The 23,550-nt window shown below is 43.3% G+C and overlaps 1 protein-coding gene across 1 annotated transcript; it reads left to right on the forward strand.

The window, feature by feature from the left end:
* Positions 1-2,058: 2,058 nt before the first annotated feature.
* MXRA5 (matrix remodeling associated 5) lies at positions 2,059-23,550 on the forward strand. Its single transcript, XM_069770476.1, has 7 exons — positions 2,059-2,720; positions 4,949-5,164; positions 7,510-7,639; positions 7,964-8,354; positions 11,014-16,023; positions 16,607-17,507; positions 19,061-23,550. Exons 1-7 carry the CDS (start codon positions 2,506-2,508, stop codon positions 20,970-20,972), a joined length of 8,775 nt encoding a protein of 2,924 aa, XP_069626577.1. The 5' UTR covers positions 2,059-2,505; the 3' UTR covers positions 20,973-23,550.

Here is a 23,550-nt window from a genome sequence, read left to right on the forward strand (position 1 = left end):
TGAAATGTTGCCTTCAAATAGATTTGAGACCACGGACTACTGCTCAGACCTTAGTGAAGTCAGATTCTTCTTGGTTGTATTTAAACCAACTCTACACACCATAATTCTACTGAGATAGGTCAGGGGGATCAGACGATACACCAGTAGAGACCAAATAATTGCACATTCAGCAAAGATGCATGGTGGAAATGTTCTCTGTGGTGCAGAACTCAAACAGTTTTACTCTTTGAGGTAATTGAAAAAAATAATCCAGATGTCATCAAACTAAATCGCAATTTTTTTTCAAAATGTACTGCTTTTGGCAGGGGTGGAGTCAACTTTCTTCATAGTAGCTAGTATGGGGCTGTGTTTTGGATTTGTGACCAAAACAGCGTTGATAACCCAGGGATGTTTTCGTTCCTGCTGAGCAGTGCTCACCCAGAGCCAAGGGCTTTTCTGCTTCTCCCCCCACCCCACCAGCGAGCAGGCTGGGGGGGCACAAGGAGTTGGGGGGGACACAGCCGGGACAGCTGACCCCAACTGACCCAAGGGATAGTCCAGACCATAGGACGTCATGATCAGCAGATAAAGCTGAAGGGGGAAGAAGAAGGAAGGGGGGGACGTTGGGAGTGATGGCGTTTGTCTTCCCAAGTCACCGTTCCGCGTGCTGGAGCCCTGCTGTCCTGGAGATGGCTGAACACCTGCCTGCCCATGGGAAGTGGGGAATGAATTCCTTGGTTTGCTTTGCTTGCGTGCGCAGCTTTTGCTTTCCCTATTAAACCGTTTTTATGTCAGCCCACAAGTTTTCTAACCTCTACCCTTCTGATTCTCTCCCTCACCCCACTGTGGGGGATTGAGTGAGCGGCTGCAGGGGCCTGAGCTGCCGGCTGGGGTTAAACCACGACACAAAAGAAGTTCTGCAGCTAAAGCATGGATAGGAGCTTTTTTCTGCAAGTGAACCTTTATTAGCAGATTTGGAAGATATGACTTGTCCAGATTCTGATGCTTATCGCTAACAGTTGAAGAGGTTGCTCTCCCCCCAACTTTTTTGATAATCATACCTCTTACAGGTTTCAGAGCCAAAAATGGTTCATTAACTCAGATTCTGATTCTTTCTATTAATTTAGTGATGATACAACTGTCACAGCTTTACAGTCTAGGATGTAATGCCATTTACTATAGCAAACGTACTGTGGAGATGGAATTTGAAAGCTCCATGCCAAACCTCAGAGGGATTCTTACAGCTTAAGATGCACCTATACTGATTCCTGCAACTCTTTTGTGTCTTGAAAGACTAAGTTCGTTTTTCTGGAGCAGATGAGGGTAACTGCCATGCTGGCTATCTAGACAACAGAAAAATGTGTGTATTCAAAAACCCCACAGTGGAACTAAGTAGAGGACAGTGTGTGGTCTACTGTGGTACACCTGAATGTGAATTTTTCTCTGGACCGGAGGTAGGCTTACTTTTGCATACTGATAAAATTGCTGATACAGGAGGGAAACTGAGGAGGGGGACGTTAATGATTTAATGATTCGAGATTGAAGTTTGCTTCTCTGGCGGATTTTAAAGGTAAAAGGCAGCTCACGCCAGGGTCTACATTCAGTCTGGTTCGTTTTGCTACCGGTTGCTGCCTTTTCCTGTACGGCTGTCATTGCCTCCCCGCTCCAGTTTTGAGGTCCCTTCTGGTCACGAGCATTTATTCGGGGGGACAGGCCATCAAATTCTCACGCCCAGCCCGGGTGCAGGTCTCTGCAGCGGTCCTGGGCCAGCACACCCGCCGGATCGGGCCGAGCTCCCTTCTCCGTCCTGCGGCGGGACACCCACATCGCTCCCGTTTGGGGCCGATACCCCCGACCCCGCAGGCCGTGAGCTCCCAAAACGAGCAGCCTCACCCCGCAGCGTCCCAAAACCACCGGCTCCGCCCGGCTCCCGGCACCAAAACTTCAACTCCCGGACCCAGCCGCCGGCTCAGCCTTTCCCCGGCGCCCACCTCCCCCCCCCCCCAACTCCTCCGCGGGCCCGCCCGCAGCTTCCCCCCCCCCTTCTCCACCCGTGGAGGGGCCGCCCACCCCCGCAAGAGGAGCCGCTCCGCCGCGCCCTCCCCTTGCACAGCGCCCGGCGCGGGGAGGCGGGCGGAGCGGCGGACGCTCCGCTTACCCCGCGCCCCTCGTTCCCCCCATGCGGCGGCGGGCGGTGGGAGGTTGGTGGTGCTGCCGCCTCGGGAGCCGCTTCCCCAGGCAACCCGGTAAACGGCGGGGAACCGCCGGCGTCGCCCGCTCGCCCGGTTTCGGCAGAGCCCGGAGCGACGCGCTGGGTTCCCGCCGGGGTTGAGGGGTTGCGGCGGACGCAGGGGGCAGCCGGGGAAGGCGAGCTCTGGCAGAAAACTACAAAAAAAAAACCCAAACCAACAAAAAAACCAAAGCGACGCCCCAGGCGGTGTCCTGCCCGGCTGCCGCCCATCGCTTATGCTTATCCGGGGGGGGGACGACCCGGCCGGGGCGGCGGAGCCCGCAGGATGACGGGCCATGAGGAGCGCTAAGGCGGCGTCGAGGCGGGCCGCCGCCGGCCGCGATGAGCCTCGGCGAGCCGGTGCCGGAGGGGAGGCCGGGAGCCAGGTAGCCGCCGCCCGCCCGCCGCGCCGCCCCGCGTCGCCGCCGCCGCCGCCGCCGCTCGCCCGCAGCCCCCCGGGGGTATGGGAGCGGCGGGCAGCGCCCGCTGAGACCGCCGCGCCCGGCTGCAGGTAAGGAGCCCGCGGGCGGCCGGTGCCCGGGGTGGGGGGACACACGGTTTGGGGTGGGGGCTCTCCCTCGCGGGTCCGTGCCGGGAGGAGGAGGAGGAGGAGGAGGAGGAGGAGGCGGCGGGGGGATCGGCGGTCGGGCGCCCTGCGGGGACGTTCTTCCCTACCGGGAAGCATCTGCCCTCCGGTACGGTAAAAAGAATCCCGGTTGGGGGGGGGGAGAACCGCGCTTCCACCCCGGCGGCGGCTGGCGCTCGGCCCGGCCCGGCGGGAGGGGCAGCGCCGCGCAGGATCCGCCGCCCCCCCACCCCCCACCCCACGAACCTCCCCGCGGGGCGGGCGCGGTCCTGCCGCCGCCCCGCCCCCCCGGCAGGCTGCCGCAGCCCCGCCCCGGCCCCGCCCTAACGGTCGCGGTGGAGCCGCAGCCCATTGGCTGGCGCGCTGCGCGGCGGCGGGGGAGGCAGCCAATGGCGGCGGCGGGGGTGGGGTGGGTGGGGTGGGGCAGTCGAGGGCGCCCCCTGGCGGCGGGGCGGGGCGACCTCGTCCGGGCCCCGCGGGGGTTTCTCCCGCGAAATCTGCGGCAGAGCGGCTCGGACGTGGGTGGTGGAGGCCGGCGTCGGTTCTTACCGGGACGAAGGACGGCTCTTCGCCAGCCCCTCGCGAGTCACCGCGATTTCCTCTTAACCTCGGCGAGCACCTCCTGTAGCAAAATGCGGTGCCCCCTCCCCAAGGGGCTCGAAACGGATAGGACGTTTTTTAAAGGGAGTTCTCATTAAAGGGAACATTATGGAAAAGAGCACCTGAATATTCTTAACGGAATTAAAAGCTATTTGTCTTGTAAGGAATGGTAAACGTCTCATTAACTTGACCACAGATATTTGAGAAACCTCTTCATCCCGATGAGCCTCTCCTTTGAACTGTAATGGTTTGCACATGATGGTCTTAGGGAAAAAAAATGTGTGTCTCATTGCTAGCAGATCTGAGAAAATCTGACTTTTATACTAAAAGCAATAACTAATGGAACTAATAATAGCTAGTAGAACGGAATGCCTTTCCATCTTTGTCACGCAGTTATGCAAGAGCAGGAATACTAAATTTCTGCTACTAATAGTAGCCTGCATTCCTGTATGGCTTTAATCTGAAGAGCTCAAATTCTTCTGATGGTAGGGACAAGAATAGGGATATTTCAAACTCATTTCACCAAGTTAGGCTGCTTAATCTGTAATTAGACATCCACATAAATTATTTTATTTTCAGAAATGGTTAGTGCTCAAGGTCAAGTTCAAGTTGTGTTTTCTTGTCTGTTCTGGCACAGTGCGCATCTTTAAATGACCCTCCATGGGTCTAGCCGTCCAGGTTTAGACACACAGTTCTGAAAATCTGAACTCAAGTGTTGATAGGCAAGGCAAGATTATATGTATAAATTTTGTTGCTTACAGTTCTTCTTAGGTCTGTGCTTATGCTTCTAAATAAATTGTCAAGATTTATCAATTCGTAGCTCCTGTTTGGTTAAGATTGCAACGTAAGAGCACATCCAGCATCGCACAGTAATGTGTGGCAGAGGATGACAGAGTCCAGATCTGTGGCCAACCAGTTCTTTCCTTCACTCTCTCTCTCTCAATGACAGCATTTCCCATAGACACTATGAATGCGACTCACTCAGCCGCATTTTACCCTCCTGAAAGTTAGTAGCCTGTCTAAAAGCTTGGCAGCTAGGCTGGGTGAGTTAGCTAATCAGGGACCTAATGAGGCTGAATCGTACTATTTCTGGGTACCCGATCAGGTAGATACCTGATATTGTTCCTCTTGAAATGAACGTGGGTGGCTTTTTTTCTTTCATTGACTGTAGAGGGAGCCATGGCAATTTGCTTGAACTAGGTGCTTCCCTTGAAGTTTTCTAATTTTTAGGCGAGAGGAGTACTACTACTATCCTTGGCATATAGAACAAGCCTACGGAATTTATTACCGTGGGGAGACAGCGTGACTTTGGTAAGATAGGTTTTTAGTAGAGTAGTAGAAGGGAATTACGGGGGGAAAGCTAACTCTGAAGGAGCAAATGAGGCGGGAGGAAGACAACCTCTTCCCGACTGCCCTTCGCCTTGACTCTGCGGACCTTCTGGGACGCTGCGGAGCACGGCTAGGTCTCTAAAGCTTCCTAAAAGGACTTAAACCAATCACGTTTCTTCTCTCTCTCCCCCCCTCCCCGGCTGTTTCCCCCCCGGACGACCCAGGAGGAGCGAGGCGAGGGGAGGCGACAAGATGGGGGCGCGGGCGGCGGCGGGGGCGCTCTCCGTGGTGCTGATCCTGGGGCTGGGGCTGCCGCCGGGCGCCCTGGGTTGCCCCCAGCCCTGCGCCTGCTACCTCCCCACCGAAGTCCACTGCACCTTTCGGTCCTTGGCAGCCGTGCCGGCGAGGATTTCGAAACATGTGGAAAGAATCAATTTTGGGTTTGTATGGCAGGGCGTAGCAAACGGCTTCGCAGTCTCGGTGCCGAATGCCGGAGCTCTTCGCGGACGGCGATCTCTGCGTGTTGCTTTTTAAGTAGAATCGCAGAGACGGGGGGTTACTCGCAGGCGCTGTATTTCAAGCACTGCCAGTACTGGCGTGGAGAGAGCTTTAGCGTAGCCTTCCTGTTTCAAAGAAGAGTTACTGTTGTTTTCGAATAAATATTTACATCATGGTGTCAGTGGTTCTTGACAGATAGGACACGCAGTCTTTTATAGTCTATAAAAAAACAGATTGAATTAAACCTACTATGGGGTTTCTACTAAATGGTGAATTTTATCCCTGATGTCAAAAAATACAGCAGGAATAAAATTCTGTGATGTAGCCAGGTAGCATTTTGGAGAACAATGACATATAGCATATCTTAAAGCAATACAGTAAAAACAAAGTTATTCTGTTGCCTTTGCAGTTGTTTTTGGGTTTTTTTTTTCAAGGAACTTAAGCACAATATAAGCAGACATCAATGTTTTGGGGAGAGATTGCTCAGGCTCCAACTCACTTTCCTCCTCCAGGGTATTGCCAGCTCACACCTGTCTGTCAGATTGTGAGACAAGAAGGCAGGTACAGTTGGCAGGCTGCCTGTCACAGAAGTGCTGTGTAGGATCATTATGTGACAGGGCATGGTGCAAGAGTCACAGTCCTCTTCTGCTTGATATCAGAGCTGCCTCACTGCCTGGTATGAACTCACCCTGACCACCTCAAGGCCTGTAAGCTGCAGCTCACCATGCAATGACTGACAGTAGGGACCTTGATTTTATTTTTTTTTTGCTTCTCCATAGTTAAAATTTGTATCCACCAGCACTTTATCCACCTAAAGCCTAATTTTGATTTTAGTCTCAAAGTGCCCTTGTACTCAGTAACTCTGTATTACAGCAATCTGTACTTTCATGCCATTTTTGAGTCAAAAATGCCTCCCTCTCCCCCCACATTCAAACCCACACATATTCACAGTCAACTCTCCCCCATACATCAACATTCTGTGGCAAACTCTATCCCTAAATTGCTTTTCAAAATGCGATGTAGGCTTCTAAGTTATTTAGACATTTTGGCTGTTTTTTAATAAAAGTACGTTATTTGATACTGCTAGCATAAAAGCCCTTTCCTATCTTTGCCCCTTCCCGTGGAAAAACAGTCTTAGCTATCTGTTGTTGCATTTCTTTCAATTTGGAAAGCAGCTTTTACCATATTTGTATTTTAAGGTGCTATATATTTAGTAGGTAAAGATTGTTTTCCTAACTAGAAATAATTTAGGTAAAATTATTTAGAGAACTTAATATTTTTTAGAAGGCCTGATGTTGAAATAAGGAATTTTAACAGGATGACTGCTATAAGCCTAGTAGATCTGTAATAGGACTAAAAATATCAAAACAGTAGCCTAAATTTTTAGCAAATTCAGAATCTTCAGATAGGTAACATGATGAGGATCTGAAAGTATTTCCTCCATATTCAAAGCATTTTAATTTCTCGCTGTCTCTTCCCTTCCTTTCTAGAAAGTGTTACAAAATAGGAAAAATATTTAAAATTCTATGCTTAATTCAGAGGCTTAATGCCCAGATTAGCTCGTACATTTAATTTTATGTCTACATGTGGAAAACCCCGAATGTAGAGCTAGGCCACCGACCTTAAGACTTCTGTATTGGCAAATAAAACCTGATTTATTTGTCCAAAGTGAAACTGAATTATTTTCAAGAAGTAGATTTTCGATATTACTTCTCTAAAAGGGTTTTCTAGGCTCAAATTATGTAATCGGAAGGTCAATTCCTAGATCTTATGTAATTAGTTGCTGTAGCAAATTACATGTAACAGTCAGTGAAGCGGGATGTGACTTCCTGCTTCTCATGCTGTTTGGGAGATACCTATTTTTAATGTCCTCTCTCCAAATCGTTATTCATTTATTGTTAGATGCTGTTTTGGCAACACTGCAGCCTGCCTAGTTTGCCAGACTCCATAGCATCATTGTTTGGCTACAGGCCATTAATTTATTACCGTTCCATAAACCAAGCTGCATGGAAAAACACACTGACAACTATTTGAACTTAAACTCCTATTTATTACTCTTACTCCTAAATTACAGCTAAAGTGCCACAAATTGAGTTAAAAGAAATCTTAATCTAAACATGAACTAAGTATACTTGGCCTTGTAAAAATGTTTCAGTAACTTCTGGCCCTTTGACAATGCATTAAGATCCCTCCAGTTTTTCCTGAAACTTAGGTTATGCTAATTTTACATTTGCAGTCCATGACACTCAGTGCATAAAATGTAACTGCACATGTGATTTTTTTCCAGGTTTAACAGTATACAGTCTATACACGAAAACTCCTTTGCAGGACTTACAAAACTGGAATTGCTCATGATACATGGAAATGACATTCAGAATATACCTAATGGTGCTTTGAAAGATCTTGTGTCTCTACAGGTAATGCTCAGGTCTTACTGAATTTCATAAATTCTAACTTCCATGAATAACAAAAGACAAAAACAAGCGGGTTTTGTAATGCCTTTCTTAGGTTTAAGGTAACATTTTTCCCCAAATACACTGGAGATCTATTAACTACGTCTATGTCATACTTGATAATGCCAACTAATACTCAGTTGTGTTCTCCCTCTTTGACCAGCGTATCATTTTTCAGTGGTGCAGAGGATATTTGAATGTGGGAGGAAAACCTCTGCTTGCTTGCTATTCTGTTTGGATTTAGATCAAAAACCAAAATTAATCTCTTTTTTTTTTTTTTTCTTTTAGGTTTTCAAAATTAGTTACAATAAATTGAAAGTCATAACTGGCCAAACTCTTCAAGGACTTTCAAGCTTAATGAGACTGCACATGGACCACAACAGAATTGAGTTTATTCATCCAAATGCTTTTAATGGATTAACTTCTCTGAGACTGGTCCACTTAGAAGGAAATTTGCTCCAGCAGCTTCACCCCCACACCTTTTCAACATTTATGGTCCTTGATTATTTCAAACTGTCAACAGTGAGACATCTCTACCTATCTGAAAATGCTCTTAGGACCTTGCCTGCAGGGATGTTTCAAGGCATGCCCCTGCTGGAAAATCTTTACCTTCATGGGAATCCATGGGCCTGCGACTGCAGTTTAAAGTGGCTCCTTGAATGGAACGAAGTTTCTGGAGGTAAGAGCAAAAATGCCAATGCTTCTTCAACTCATAATGTTAGATCTTTTTTTTTCCTGTTCTGCATACGGATGGTTCTGTTATTTCCTGAGTATTATTACTTACATGATGTCTATGTGTACTATTGTGTTCCATTACCATTCAATAAATGCATGTATTTAAAAAACAGTGTAAAGAAGAAGCAGTTGTGTGTCACTGGCTAAAAATCTGTATTCAAACCCAAAGGAATTAGCCATTACATTCAAGATGGAAAAAGTGATAGTGACATTTGTAGTTGGAAGGAGGAGATAGGTTATAACCTGTTAATGTGTTCCTTTGTACAGCGATACACCTTTGACTAAGGGCTGGCGATTGTTCTCAACCAGCAAAGCTAGTAACTATGTGCTCTTGTGGGAGGTGGAAACGTTGGATTTGAACTTGTTTGGCTAAGGAAGGAATGGAAACCAGGTTTCCAAATTCCTGGATGAGTCCTTTAACTTTGATGCTATTAAAGTTAAGGCTGTTAAGTAATATGCATCCTTCATGTCTACCTGTGTTTCTTCATTGACCACGACTTCCTTTTGTGATGGAGAAAATCTGGTTTAAGTATTTTCAAAGAACACCTACAATCTTGCAATTTTTTTCCTAGAATAACTGGTCTATCTTCGTTTAGGCTTAGATGTGAGATAAGTATCACACTGCTTAGGCTGGAACAATTCTGGTCATGTGCAGAAGCAAAATACAAGAAGCAAAAAAAAAAAAAAAAACAACCAGAAGAGTTTTATAATGCCTATATATCAGGAATACACAAAATGAGGGGTTTTTTGAATGTCAGTTTTCGATTTGGGTATCTCAGTTCACTAATGCCCCACCTCAGGTTGCTAAGTGCTTACTGTAGTAGGCCAGAGGGACTGGTGTTATACCAGAGCTGCCGCTAAAATATTAAGAGGGAATTGTCATTTAATTGCAGCTGAAGATGTCTCGAATGCTGGAGTCACAAGGTGTATATAATGATTTGAAGCATGTATGGTGGATGATGGTGGGTCTTGCCATCTTAGAATACGTAATTCATCGCGGTTTTGCACTTAGCTATACGACAATACTTTTAAAAGTGTGTGATACTTGAATGTGTAATGTAAGTGTTCCTGCCTGAACTGATACTTGAGGCATCTAACTTCGATATTCTATTTCACTAGCTTACATTTTAATATTCTTATATACTCTCCTTGATCCAAATGAGTATGTATATTAAGTGTACTTAAGTTGCACTGTAAGTTATAACAATGAAATACTAGATGAACTTTCTTCCCTTGTGCAGTGTTGGCTTTTTAACATTTTTATTCAATTAGATTCCCTTTTTGCACTACAACAGCAATGATTATGGGAAAGAGAAAATAATTTATCCATGCCATTTACATGTATGACAGGTTTTGCATCTTTATATAACTATAACATTACCTTCTTTGGGAATTCTGTCCAGATAGAGTTATTAAAGTTCTTCAGACCAATGTGACCACTGCCAAGTTGGTTGTGGGCCAGTTCTGTCATGAAGCGTGCTTCCTTATCTTTGAAACATCATACTTGAATCTGCAAGTGATAGACTGGTTCAGTTAAATATTCCATTTGTAAGAACTTTTCAAGCAAATTAATGTATCAGACTGGAAAAGCATATATTTTTAATTAAAAAATGGTATGAAATTTTGCCACTCTTCCCCTTCTTCTAACATTTTGCCTTATTACCCACCCGTATATTGGTCATTCATTCAAAGATCCCTTATTCCTCAGGAGTGATCAGCATGACAGTTATTCCTAGAATAACTGGAATACATTTTATTTACAACATGTTTCCAAACTAAATATGTAAGGCGACATTTGACATTCTAGTGAGCAGAACAATGTAATAAATATATGACTGTTATTTTGCAGACAGGAGTATTTCTGGCATTGTTAGAAGAGAGGAGTCAAGGCTATCATTTCCTGTTTTAGTGCTCCTTCTCTGTTTTAGTTTTTATTTTATCGTTGCAGAGTTTACAGTTATTTCAGAGGTCAGGGAAGAAGTGGCACTTACTTACTTTTTTTTTTGCTGCTGATAAGCTTGTAAGTGCAGGAACTAGTTGGCAGATTTTGGTAGCTACAGTAGAATGTTTTGTATATTGCCAGTACTGTTGTTAATGAATAGAGAAGAATAAAAAGCTTCTTGGATTATTTAATGATGAAGTTCAGCATTTCTCGGGCAAATGCTGCATGTTTGAAAGCTGAGAGGACCCAGTCCTCTTCACGTTAGATCCACAAGTTCGATAGGTAGGCTGTCACTGAACAGATGCAGACTTTTTAACACAGTGTAGATTTTTGCTGACTTATAAAATATTGCTCTGAAGACTTCAATTTCTAGGCATTTTATTCAGAGGCAGTGAATCTAATTTTCAGAAGGATGGAGTATTCGATCCTCTCATTAAAGTCAGAAGAAATTGTGGTCAGTTTGAGAATCAGGCACCCATTCAACTGTAAAACAAAGAGGTGCCGTTTTAAAAGCCTTGCCTTATGTGTCATCTGCCATAATGCATTCCTCATGCGGTCCATTTTGCACTTTTGAGAGTTCTCTAACTCTAGGACAGAGTTTTTCAGCTTACCTATCTTTTGTCTCCCCCCTTTTTTTTTCTTTCTTTTTTTTTTCTTGCAGGTGTTTTAAAATGCAAAAAGGACAAAGCCTATGAAGGGGGGCAGCTCTGTCCTAAGTGCAACAGCCCGAAACAGCTGCAGAAAGAAGATATTCAAAACTTGAAAGATATTTCCTGTAGGAAACCTGTCATTCAGTCCTCACTGAGGCAGAATAGCAGCACTCAAGATGAAGAAGATGGTGACAGTTACGAACTCCCTCTGGAAGAGCTTCAGTCCTCTCCATGGAACATTACTCTAAATATGACTGATGAGCATGGCAATATAGTCCACCTGAACTGTGAAATCAAAAAACCAACAGGCTCTACCAGAATTCAGTGGAATCAAATCCAGACTCAGGAGATAGATATAAATGCTACAATTTCACTGGATTTTGAATGTCCAATGAATCGAGAAAACTATGAAAAACTATGGAAGCTTATAGCTTATTACAGTGAAGTACCTGTCAAGTTAGAGAGGGAATTTATGCTCAGCAAAGAGCCTAAAATAAGCTATCAGTACAGGCAAGGCTCAGATTATGATGCTCTTTACTACACAGGCGTAAAAGCTCAAATACTGGCTGAGCCTTCCTGGGTAATGCAAGCTCTTATAAATATCCAATTAAACAGGCACCAGAGCACAGGGAAAAAAGTGGTGCTATCTTTTTTTACAGCATTTTCTCAGAAATTTCGTACCAAAGACACTGGGCAGCAGAGAAGCTGGGTAATGATAGAGCAAAACCAGAGCACAAGGACAGCGCAGAGTGTGGTGGAAGGGTCGGAGTTTCAGCTGAGCTGCGATGTGAAAGCCTCTGAGGGCCCCTCCATTCAGTGGCTCTTTCCAGATGGGACTAAACTGCAGGCGCCATTTAATCAGAAAGACAGTAGGTTTTCCATTCTTAGTAGCGGCCAGCTAATAATCAAAGCAGTGAGTTACACTGATGGTGGTTTGTACCACTGTGTTGCCCAAGTGAGAGATGATGTGGATGTAATGGCTTACAGACTTGTAGTGCAGCCTCCAGCTATACAGGTAGCTGATTCAGACGTAGTGAGAGTTGAAAAAAATGTTGGAGATCCAATAGTTTTGCCATGCAATGCAGTTGGCATCCCAGAGCCACAGTTGAACTGGATTCTTCCAAACAGCCAGGTACTTACTGATTTATCAAACTCTTCAAAAGGATATATGTTGGACAATGGCACTTTGCTTATTCCAAAAAGCCACGTCAGTGATAGTGGCCATTACAGATGTGTGGCTGTCAATCAGCAGGGATCAGATCAGTTTGTTGTAAGGGTCACAGTAAATAAAATGGTGTCTGATAGGTCATTTAAAAGAGTAAAACTAAAAAAGCGCCCAGGCTCAAAAAGTTTGTCAAAAACAAGAGGGCGAGTCATAGATGATGGAGAGGGATCAGGGACAGGAGGGGTGGAGGAGTTCCCACGAAGAAAGAACCACCTGAAAGACTGGGAAATATCCTTCAAACAAAAAAGTGACCAGGTGCCAGAGGCTCAAATTAAAAAGGGGAAGAAGGGCAGAAGGAAAATGAAAATCTGGAAGAGTACTGATAAAACCCATGACAGCAATGTTGCAGAAGGCCGGAGAGTATTTGAATCTCGAAGGAGAATTAATGTGGCAAGCAAGCAGATTAATCCACAGCATTGGGCTGACATTTTGGCAAAGGTCCGTGGGAAGAATCTTCCTAGAACAACAACAGCTACAGCCATTTCTTCAACAACCGCAGTGCCATCAGTCATGCAGAAAACTACTCCAGTCCCTCATCCAGTAGCTAGCCCTCCGCCTTCAGAGACAGCAGCTGATGTGGTAGATTCCTCTGCTGATACATCACCTGTGAGTGAAGATGAGCCATTCCCAGTCACTGTTTCCCACAACACTAACGCATTTTCAGTCCAATCCATATTAACGAGGTCGGAAACTGAACCTTTCTCCGACCACAGGGCTTTAGAAACACCTGCAAGTATAAACTCTGTACAAATCGCTGTATCAGGTCCATATTTGACTCCTGTCTCTGCAACTGTGCAACCCCAAGGCCAGCAGCATCTTGATGTCAGGACTGATGATTCAGTTGTAGTTAGAGAAAATATCCATGCTTTCACTGAAGACCCTCTAACCAGACAAGTTGTAACAAACTTTCCTAGAATCCAGAGCAGTTCATTCACAGTGGAAAGTGAAGATAGAACTATATCTTCTATATCAGAGGAAAATTCTGCTTTTGCTGAGCTACCACTTGATGCTACTGTCCTAGCTGAGTCTCAGACTGTGGATCTTCATAGTGTCATAGAGACAAGTGTGAAGTTAAATGAAGTGGACCCCATGAGTGTTGACACCATAATTTTAACACCTTCTCAGCTGGATGAGATCATCCCAACAGGTTCTGTAGGCACTACTACCATTTCTTCATCCGTTTCTCCATTTGTTACAGAAAAGAGCGATGACTTGATAGACCAGCGCAAAGAAGTATCCACAGGTCAGCCAAAAATGGCAGACTTAAGTACAAGTTTTCCATCTGTCACACCCATCAGGGTTCAGAGCATGGAAGAACCTGAGACCCACAGGAATACATTGACTCAAGAAAGCATGTCCAGCAGTTATGCAGAGAGTTTTCAGGGAGGAGAACGTAGAAACCTGGCTGCTCCAAAACCAGATCCCACATTCATTTTGCATAGTACTGATGCTCTTCGTAAAACAACAGAGGGGATAAAAACTGCTTCTTCCATCAGTAGATTGACCACTGTGGCCACAACAACAACTCCCTATAGAAAGACCATGCCTTCACTTATTACACAGCATGTTAGAAAAAGGCCTTATGGGAGAAGGAGATTGAGGCCAAACAGAATCCGACAAAGACCAAAGCCTTCCCCTGCTGCTGTTTTAACCACAGAGGCAATGCCTGTCGTTCCAAGGACACCTGAAGTTGAACCTGTGACCAGAACATCTTCTGCAACTCTTGCAAGTCCTGATCTTAAAAACAATGTCAAAATACAGGCTAAGGAAGAGAAGCATGTGGAATTCACTCCTCCATTAGTTACTGATTCGATTGTCTTAGAGAAAATTACCAAAATCAGAGAGGTGGTCACAACTTCATTCTTTAGGCCTACTGCTTCTCCACCTGAAGCAAAACATGTGACACTCTCTGCTGCTCCCAAAACCTTGGCACTTCCAGTGACTGCACCTATCACGATTTTATCATCATATGTTGTACATGACGCAGTTCCCACGAAAGAGTCAAGTGCACCTCTGAAACCAGAGCAAAGTGAAGTGCCAGCATACCGTTCATTAGTCAATATATCTGAGGAGAAGGGCATTAAAGCAGATTCTATAACTATGGATAGTAAGGCAGAACAATCAAGCACAACAGCTTCTCCTGAGCATATGAACAGCTTGATACTATCTGCAAAACCAGAATCTCAAGAAGAGCCTGTCCTATTTGACTCAGAAGTTGCGGTTAATGAAACAAACACCGGAACATTCCAGCTGAAATATCCCACTATGGCTGACTTAAGTATTCCTGTTGGCACAGTGGAAGGTTCAAAGGAGCCATGGAAGCCCACAGTGTCTTTAGAAACACCAGCAATAACTGAGACACCTCAGCAACATGAGATGATTACTTTGTCCTCCTCCTTCAGCACGACAGAAACTCAGACTTTTCTACTTAGAGAAACAAAGAAATCTGTTGCTTCCCAGACTGGGACAAAGCCATCTTCCTTGGATAAAAAGGAAGCTATGTCACATGTATTCCATCGTGATCCCACTTCGCAGACAACTGAAAGGCTTCTGACTACATCCACTGCCTTTATTCCATTTATAAAATTTGCCACTCTTCCCCCTTCCATTTCAAGCACTTCACATCCTTCTCTTCATTATACCACCGAGGAAAGTAATGCCTTCAATCAAGAAAGGTTCCCAGAAGCAAAACAAGTTGAAGCAGGTGGTGACAAAATGGTGGTGAGCTCAAGACAGATGGTACACCCTACTCCTTCCTCTAGCCAAAACAGGATTAGCATACAGTTGAAAGAGGAGCAATTCAAAGAGTTGTATAGTAGCAAGTCAAACAATAGTTTACTGCTAAATCCAAACCTTCCCCATCCACCCGCTGGAATGATACCAAGCCTAAACCAAAGACTGCCTGTTGTGCCTCCAAAGCATGTTCCAGTAAGAGGCACAGTGAAGCCTCCATATATTGTAACACAAGGTTCATTTCGCTATTTTATAACACAGCAGCCTCTTCACTACACAAACAAACCAGAGATAACAGCATATGCAGCACATACCATCCAGGACAAAAAATCTTTTGCCTCTCAGAGAGAAACAACTACCCCAACACAAGCGTCTCCATTTCACAAAACAAATCCATTCACTGCAAGCAAGTTTGGTAATCAGGGTCAGAACAGATACAATATTAATTCAAGATTTTTTGGAAATAACTATGTCCCAGATAACAGAGGCACAGCAGGGAGACTACCAAGTCAAGGGATCCCCTATTATCCCAGTTCCAGAATGCCATTCCTTTTCAACAGAACAAGGATATTCCCTCATTTAGGTTTGCATCCTAAACCAGTGGTCCCTAGTCAACTAGTCCCAAAAGACACAAATGAGAAGAAGGTTGGCCAGGTCTTCCCTACTAGGATTACAGTGCAGAAAGCTACAGCTATTCCAGTGCCTCCAATGCCACACACCACAACCACCACATCACCACCAGCAGTGATTTTGAAGATCACCCCTCCAGCCTTTCAGCACACAAAACCACAGATATCCACCACAGTTCATCCTTTTAAAAGTGTCCATCATCATCATCATCATCATCAAAAAGTTCCATCTGTGCCTTATGTGGGAGGCATTATGCCACACAATTCGACTGTAATTCAATCTTCCACTAATTTCAGGATACATGGAGAAAGACCTAAAATTATCACAAAAGGGTCCCAGAGCATATCCATTCTTGCTGAAGCAGATGCTTTTATCCCTTGTGATGCAGTAGGGGAACCCAAACCTTTTATTACTTGGACAAAAGTCTCTACAGGTAAGACAAGAGAAAAATGTGTTCTTCCACATGGTTTTTTAAGGGTACAAATACTTGGGTTGTTGCACAGAAATGCAAAATGATTGCAGGAATAGTCCAAAGCACTGGAGAATAATTTCTGTCTCTTTTAAAAAGTGACTGACTGCAACTAATCATTGCAGGTAAAATAACTTTGCAGTATTTCTTGTAGTAAAAGAAAACCTCTGCCATTTAATGATTATTCACAGCAGTTAGAGTTTGTGAGTATGGGTTTGTTAACATTGCTGCCTTAAATATTGATGTGTATGTCATTTCCATAGGCAGAAGGAAAAGAGAAATTACGTAAAGATTTAAGAGGAATCCTAAAGCATAAAGCCCTTAAAAGTTCCCACACTGTACATGCTTGCAAGCTAGTATGGTTAGTTCTGCAATAGAAACAAAGACTAACTGGAGCTATGGAGAGTGTCAGACGTTATGTGATCCATCTGAAGTTGTAGTTGGTGTTAAGTAAATCTAAAATCTTAGGTAAGACTTCTTCAATGCAATGATGTATGTCTTAAGCTCTTTGACTTTCCGTTTTTTTTCTTTCCTCTCACCTTCCCAGGAGCTCTAATGTCAGCCAACACCAGGTTACAAAGGTTTGAAGTCTGGAAAAATGGTACCCTCCTTATCAGAAATGTTCAACTTCAGGATCGTGGACAGTATTTGTGCACAGCTCAGAACCTGCATGGCATAGATAAAATGATCATTGTGCTTACAGTTGTAGCCCACCAGCCCAAAATTTTACTTTCCCGCTATCGAGATGTCACGGTCTATTTTGGAGACACCATAGCAATGGAATGTCAGGCTAGTGGGACTCCAAGCCCACATATTTCATGGATTTTCCCAGATAGGAAGATTTTGCAGACAGTCACCACCACAGAAGGCAGGATAATGCTTCATGAAAATCGAACCCTGTCTATCAAGCAAGCAACTTTTTCAGACCGAGGAGTTTACAAATGCGTAGCAAGCAATGCTGCAGGAGCTGACAGCATTGCAGTGAGGCTGCACATCGCAGCCTTACCCCCCATCATCCAGCAGGATAAGCAAGAGAACATTTCCTTGCCCCTCGGTAGCAGTATTAACATCCACTGCACTGCCAAAGCAGCACCTTCTCCCAGCATCCGCTGGGTGGTCTTTGATGGCACGCAAGTCCGACCTTCTCAGTTTGTCAATGGGAATTTATTTGTTTTTCCCAATGGAACTCTTTACATTCGCAACGTCTCCCCCAGGGACAGTGGGACCTATGAGTGCATTGCTGCTAATATGGTGGGAGCTGCCAGGAGAACAATACAGCTCCATGTGAAGAAGCACGCGTCTAATGCCAAGATCACTGGGAGCTCTCCTCAGAGAACAGATGTAACATATGGCAGCATCCTGCATTTGGACTGTAGTGCTTCGGGTGACCCCTGGCCTCGGATATTATGGAGGTTGCCTTCCAAAAGGATGATTGATTCCCTACACAGGTAAATTACTATTTGAGGTGTCACACCTAAATTACAGTTTAGATGAACTTCGAGAACTAAAACCATCTGTATCTGTACAAGTTTCATTCTTGACTTCTGTGAGTTTTGAATGAGGCCCCCAATCCTTAAGGAAGAATTTGAAATTATATCAAAAGATAGCCAAGTCGTAACTTAGCATAATTTTCTTGAAAACAATCATACTCTTGAAAAGTCAGCATCAGGCGTTTGGGATAAGCTGCCACTATTTGTCTTTTACAGCCACTTGTAAATATAGTAAAAAGTCCAATGGCAAAAGTTAAGATATACAGCTTGTGTACTGCTTGTTCCAATGTGCTTAGTCCGCATGGAGTTGCATCGGTGCCTGCTTTTCCCCAGAAGAAAAGGGTTCGCTGAATTTTGTTTATCTGTTGTACAAATCATTATACACAGTAAATATGGGGCAAAGAAATCATCTTATAATTATTTCAGTAAGCATGATCATTTTAACATCCTTGTATAAATAAATATTACTTTGCAATAAGGTTTGTGCAAACCCAGTTGCATATAAATGCCTAAAACAATACCTTCTCCAATGTTCGCAATATCAAGTAAAATATCACTTCTCCAAATCTACAATAATTGTCCTAAGACTTTGCTGAAAACACAATTTCTTCTCTATAAATTATTCATTACTCACTCTTTGAGCACTATAGACAGATGAGAAATGTACTGAAATTAAAATGCACAATTGTCAACAACTTTCTTAATAGCTGAACATAGTTGTCATTTTTTTCATTGACAAAAAATATATTTGCATAGCCTGTAGATAGCATGAAATCCAGAATTCATTTTATGCCTCACAGTAATAGCAACAAAATACTGTTTGGTTTTTTTTTCATTTTCCCTCGTGATCTTTATGTGGGCTGGTTTTCAAATACAGGAGATCTTCTTTGGGGAGAAAATTGGGGCTACTGAGGAAATTAGTTTTGACCACAATACACCAATTCCATATTGAAGTGGAAAGGAATACTAGCTTTTTAGCACACTGAAAATCTTTTTTTCCATATTTCAAAGCTTAGCAATATTTTGCTTCTTTGTGATTGTTCTAAAGGTTTAAAGTGTTATACCTGTTGCCAGAGGAAGTTACTCATCTTGATTTGTTTTAAGCTGAGGACCCAAGTGCCAGACGCCATAGTTATGGTCCATATAGGTTTATGTGGAGTGTATCATTCAGAGATCCCATATTTGAATGTTACACAATAATGTACCTGCAGTCAGAAGAGTCAAAAATACCATCATTTGGTGTTTAATGCTCAAAACCACCATTAAAGTCATTGAATGGAATAGAATTGCTTGGTTACGAGTGAATAGAATCATTTTTTTTCCATTTGCTTTTTGGTGGTGATGATCTTGGACGTTTCAGACCATCTAATTATCTAACGATAGCAATGCTCCTCTCCTTTTTTTCAGCATGGTTGAGTTATTTGGTTTTTTCCCCAGGTTTCACTCAGTAATTAATACCTAAAATGTGATTTTTGCAGCTCATGTTCTCTTCTTTTTTTCTTTCCTTACAGTAGCTTGGAGACTAGAATCAAAGTATTCAGCAACGGGACTTTGGTTGTCCATTCAGTTACAGATAAAGATGCAGGAGACTATTTGTGTGTGGCCCGCAATAAGATCGGGGATGACTACGTGGTCCTTAAAGTGAATGTGATGATGAAACCAGCAAAAATAGAACATAAGAATGAGAATAACCACAAGGTCAAGTACGGAGGGGACCTGAAAGTTGACTGTGTAGCCACAGGTCTGCCAGATCCTGAGATCTCCTGGGGTCTCCCAGATGGCAGTATGATCAATACCTTCATGCAGTCAGATGACAGCGGCAGCCGGACGAAGCGGTACGTGGTCTTCAATAATGGAACCCTGTATTTCAATGACGTTGGACTGAGAGAGGAAGGGGACTACACCTGCTATGCCGAGAACCAGATTGGGAAGGATGAGATGAAAGTGCGCGTCAAAGTAGTGGCTGAGCCTGCAACTATCAGGAACAAAACTTACGTCATTATTAATGTACCCTATGGTGATGTTGTCACAGTAGCATGTGAAGCCAAAGGAGAACCCACTCCCAAAGTGACCTGGCTCTCCCCAACCAACAGGCCCATTCCTGCCCTATCTGACAAATACCAGATCTATAGGGATGGCACCCTGCTCATCCAAAAGGCCCAAAGATCTGACAGTGGTAACTATACTTGCGTAGTGCGGAACAGCGCTGGCGAAGATCGGAAAATCGTCTGGATCCACGTTAATGTTCAGCCTCCCAGAATCAATGGTCACCTCAGTGCAATAACATCTGTGAGGGAGACAGCCACCAGGGACAGCCGGAAACTTATTGACTGCAAAGCTGAAGGCATCCCTGCTCCACGGGTCTTATGGGCTTTTCCAGAAGGAGTAATCCTGCCAGCTCCCTACTATGGGAACAGGATCACTGTGCATCGCAATGGTACATTGGACATCAGAGGGGTGAGGCAGACAGACGCGGTGCAGCTCATATGCATCGGACGGAACGAAGGAGGGGAAGCGAGACTGATTGTGCAGCTCCTCATCACAGACCATTTGGAGAAACCCTCCTTCAGAGATCCCATCAATGAAAGGATCACTGCCATTGCTGGGCACAGCATCAATCTAAACTGCTCAGTCCAGGGGAACCCCAAGCCCAGCACAAGCTGGATCCTTCCCAATGGCACTGAAGTGCTGAGTGGCAGCCGTCTGCACAGATTTTACCATAAGAGGGATGGGATCTTACACATCAGCAGCCTCTCCGCTGGGGATGCTGGGACTTACCGCTGTACAGCCAGAAACCCAGGAGGTTATGTGGAACGAGTAGTCTTCCTGAAGGTGGGACTCAGGCCAGAAATCAGCAACCAGTACAACAACCTGGTGAGCATCATCAATGGAGAAACTCTGCAGCTCCATTGCATCACCCAGCCAAACCAGCGGGCACAGGTCTCCTGGACGCTGCCCAATGGGATGGTTCTGGATGCCCCCCAAGCTGTGGGTCGCTTTTCCCTGCAGGAGAATGGCTCACTGACGGTGCGCGAGGCTTCTGTGTTTGACAGGGGGACTTACCTGTGCAAGGTGTCCTCGGAGTATGGCACTTCTGTTATGAACGTGCCTGTCATTGTGATAGCCTATCCTCCCCGGATCACCAGTGAGCCCGCACCCGTCATCTATGCAAGGCCTGGAAATTCAGTAAAACTGAACTGCATGGCCATTGGGATTCCTAAAGCAGAAATAACGTGGGAGCTTCCAGACAAATCACATCTGACAACAGGAGCTCAGTCCCGTCTGTATGGAAACAAATTCCTCCACCCTCAGGGGTCATTAGTCATCCAGCAGTCTACTCAAAGGGATGCAGGCTTCTATAAATGCACTGCTAAAAATATACTAGGCAGTGATTCGAAAACAACCTACATACACATATTCTAACACTAAAACAAATGCCTTTGGCTGGGTACTAGTGTTCAAGTCACTGCCAAGCAAGTGCAACAAGGAAAGTACTGCTTGCAACAAAGCCAGGAAGGCTGAGGGCAGGAAAAAAAGGAATTAATCCTATTTTCATGCAAAGTGCATTGCTTTTGTACTCAATATGGTAGTAAGTCCCTGCAATAAAAGGAGGCAGTAGACATACTGAAACTGAGGAGACTAACACGTTGGAAAAGGTCTTTAAATTGTTAAGAGAGTGTAGTGTGGTTTTTCATGCTATCCAATAGCATCTGAGACCTAAAGTACTCTATTCTTGTCAATAGTCCAAAGCTATTCCTTGTTCTAACAAGCACCTTAAAAGTACCAAAGAAGTATTAACTGTTAATAAATGAGCTGCAGTGATAGAAGTGCTTTAGTAAAACATAATTTTCTTAACACCCTGCAGCGCTTTTACATAATCTAGCCTTATAGAATATGATTACTAACCTTTCTGTTCATTCTCCTATCAGCTCTTCAAAATCAAAGACTAACTTAGCAAATAAGAGTGATCTATTTTAATAAAAATACATGCAGACATTACTTACCTTAACATATGAACAAACCTTTTCCAGCTACTAAGGATGCTACAGTCAAATCATTCATTATATATTTTATATATGTTTTTAAATCAGACTATGAGACTAGAAAGAGTAACAATGAACTTGGTCTCATTTTATAAATTATTGGTCTTTACAAGACTCTGATACATTACAGTGTTTTATAATATTAAGGTCAATATACTGTACATTTTATAATAAAAAATATTTTCCAAAAAATGTATTCACTCTGTTTTTCATTTTGTTTTGAGAAAATAGAGAACTCCAAACAATGAGAGTATGAAGTTAAGTCAAAAAACAGAAGTCATGTAGTGTTATACATACTCTTTATCTTTCTAAATGTGATTTCCTAATAAAAACTTAACACTTCTGTATATTTCAGGATACACTTGCAATTTCAATATTTTTTCTGCAATCAAGTATGGTTTATTGGATAATGTACATAATTTTAATAAGATTTATCAGTTATACTATAGAAATGATTGCTACAAGATGCTGAATATGCCCATGTTTCAACAAACAACTCCAGTCGTAATTTTGCAGATGTTAACTCACCTTTAAAACATAGAGATTCTCTGAGATATTCCTGAAGTCTTAAATTTCTGATTGTTCATAAAACTTATGCTCATGTTTTAAAATATGATGAGAATAAAAGCTTTATTTTTATTTTCTCCAGTGATCAAAACATGGCAGAAAGTAATGTAATGTGTTATCCTAATATTTACATTTTGTAAAAACAGTGAACAAAGATTTCCTCCCCCTGCAAATTTATCCAGTTTAGGAAAATTGTAAGCTGTTGCAAAATGTGTATTTATCATCATGGTAAACATACAGAACTGACCTACTTGAAGTAAAAAGTATGTGATTAGAAGGGTGTTGAATGAAATGACAAGAACAAGGACATTGTTGAAGATACAAGGAGCATAATTTATGTGAAAGAATATTTTATAAAATTTATTTTTAAAAAAGTCAGTGCAGGCTAAAAAGTTGTGGTTTGTACACAAGCATTTATTAAAGTTATGTTACTGGCCTAATTAAAAGGCACTTAATTATGTCTTAGTTTCTCTTTTATGGTTTAAACCCTTGGGCCCTAAATCAGCAAATCAGTGCTCAAGGTGAAGCATGTGCCTAAATATCTGGCAGGGATGTAGCTGCTTGTGAGATTAGTTACAGAAGAAAGAAACAACTATTCAAATAGATTTTTAGCTAGATTGCTCTAATCTGGCTGTTTTCCTTGAACATGTCACAGATTAGATATGTCTTTAGTTTCATTATTTAATTTTAGCACTTCTTTATTTTATAGTAGTGCTTGGAAAATGGTAATACAATTTTAATAATAATACATCTTTTAAAAGAGTCTGAAGTCAGCATTTTAGCATTGGAGTAGGAGTCATGCACTTTTATTCATTTGTCGTCCAGTCTTCAGTTAACACTTACGTGAATTGAGAGATATTCTTGGATGCTGAATGACTTCTATATATTTCCATTAAGCAGATTTTTTTTTACGTTAAGGGAAGAAAATAGGATCCAAAATCAAATATTTGATCTGTTGAGATCAAACAAAGCATCTGATAATATTTTATTCATCAATCCAGGATTTCCACTGCTGCCAGTGGAAGTTTTGGAGGCACAAGAAATGAAAGATTTGGCTTAAGTCCTTCTCTTAATTCAAGTCAAGACTTGCATGCTTGCAAAATTCCCTCAAAATTGGATTTAACATTTTTTTATGTATTATAATTTCCATGATGCTTGCCTTCACCCCTTTAATGAAAACACACTCCCAATGCGAGGCCTATAAAATACAGTTTTCTTCCAAAATAAATGTAACAACAGTTTAACAAATATCTTATGAACATTTTTTACACTCGGGCGGTGTTTGGCCGTATGTCCTGTCTGTCATATTCTTTCTCTGCTGAGACACCAGTTGTCCAGGATGTCCATCTTGAGTTCCTTTTGTAGAAATAAAGAAGTTCATGGGGAAACCA

Source organism: Haliaeetus albicilla, chromosome 25 (assembly GCF_947461875.1).
Source record: "Haliaeetus albicilla chromosome 25, bHalAlb1.1, whole genome shotgun sequence".
NCBI lineage: Eukaryota > Metazoa > Chordata > Aves > Accipitriformes > Accipitridae > Haliaeetus > Haliaeetus albicilla.

What these genes read in the sequence shown, in the direction of transcription:
- MXRA5 (XM_069770476.1), top strand. Translation starts at nt 2,506, where the DNA reads ATGAGGAGCGCTAAGGCGGCGTCGAGGCGGGCCGCCGCCGGCCGCGAT. An exon ending in TTGGACAAAAGTCTCTACAG is followed by an intron (nt 16,024 to 16,606) that starts GTAAGACAAGAG and finishes TCACCTTCCCAG; the next exon opens with GAGCTCTAATGTCAGCCAAC. An exon ending in ATGATTGATTCCCTACACAG is followed by an intron (nt 17,508 to 19,060) that starts GTAAATTACTAT and finishes CTTTCCTTACAG; the next exon opens with TAGCTTGGAGACTAGAATCA.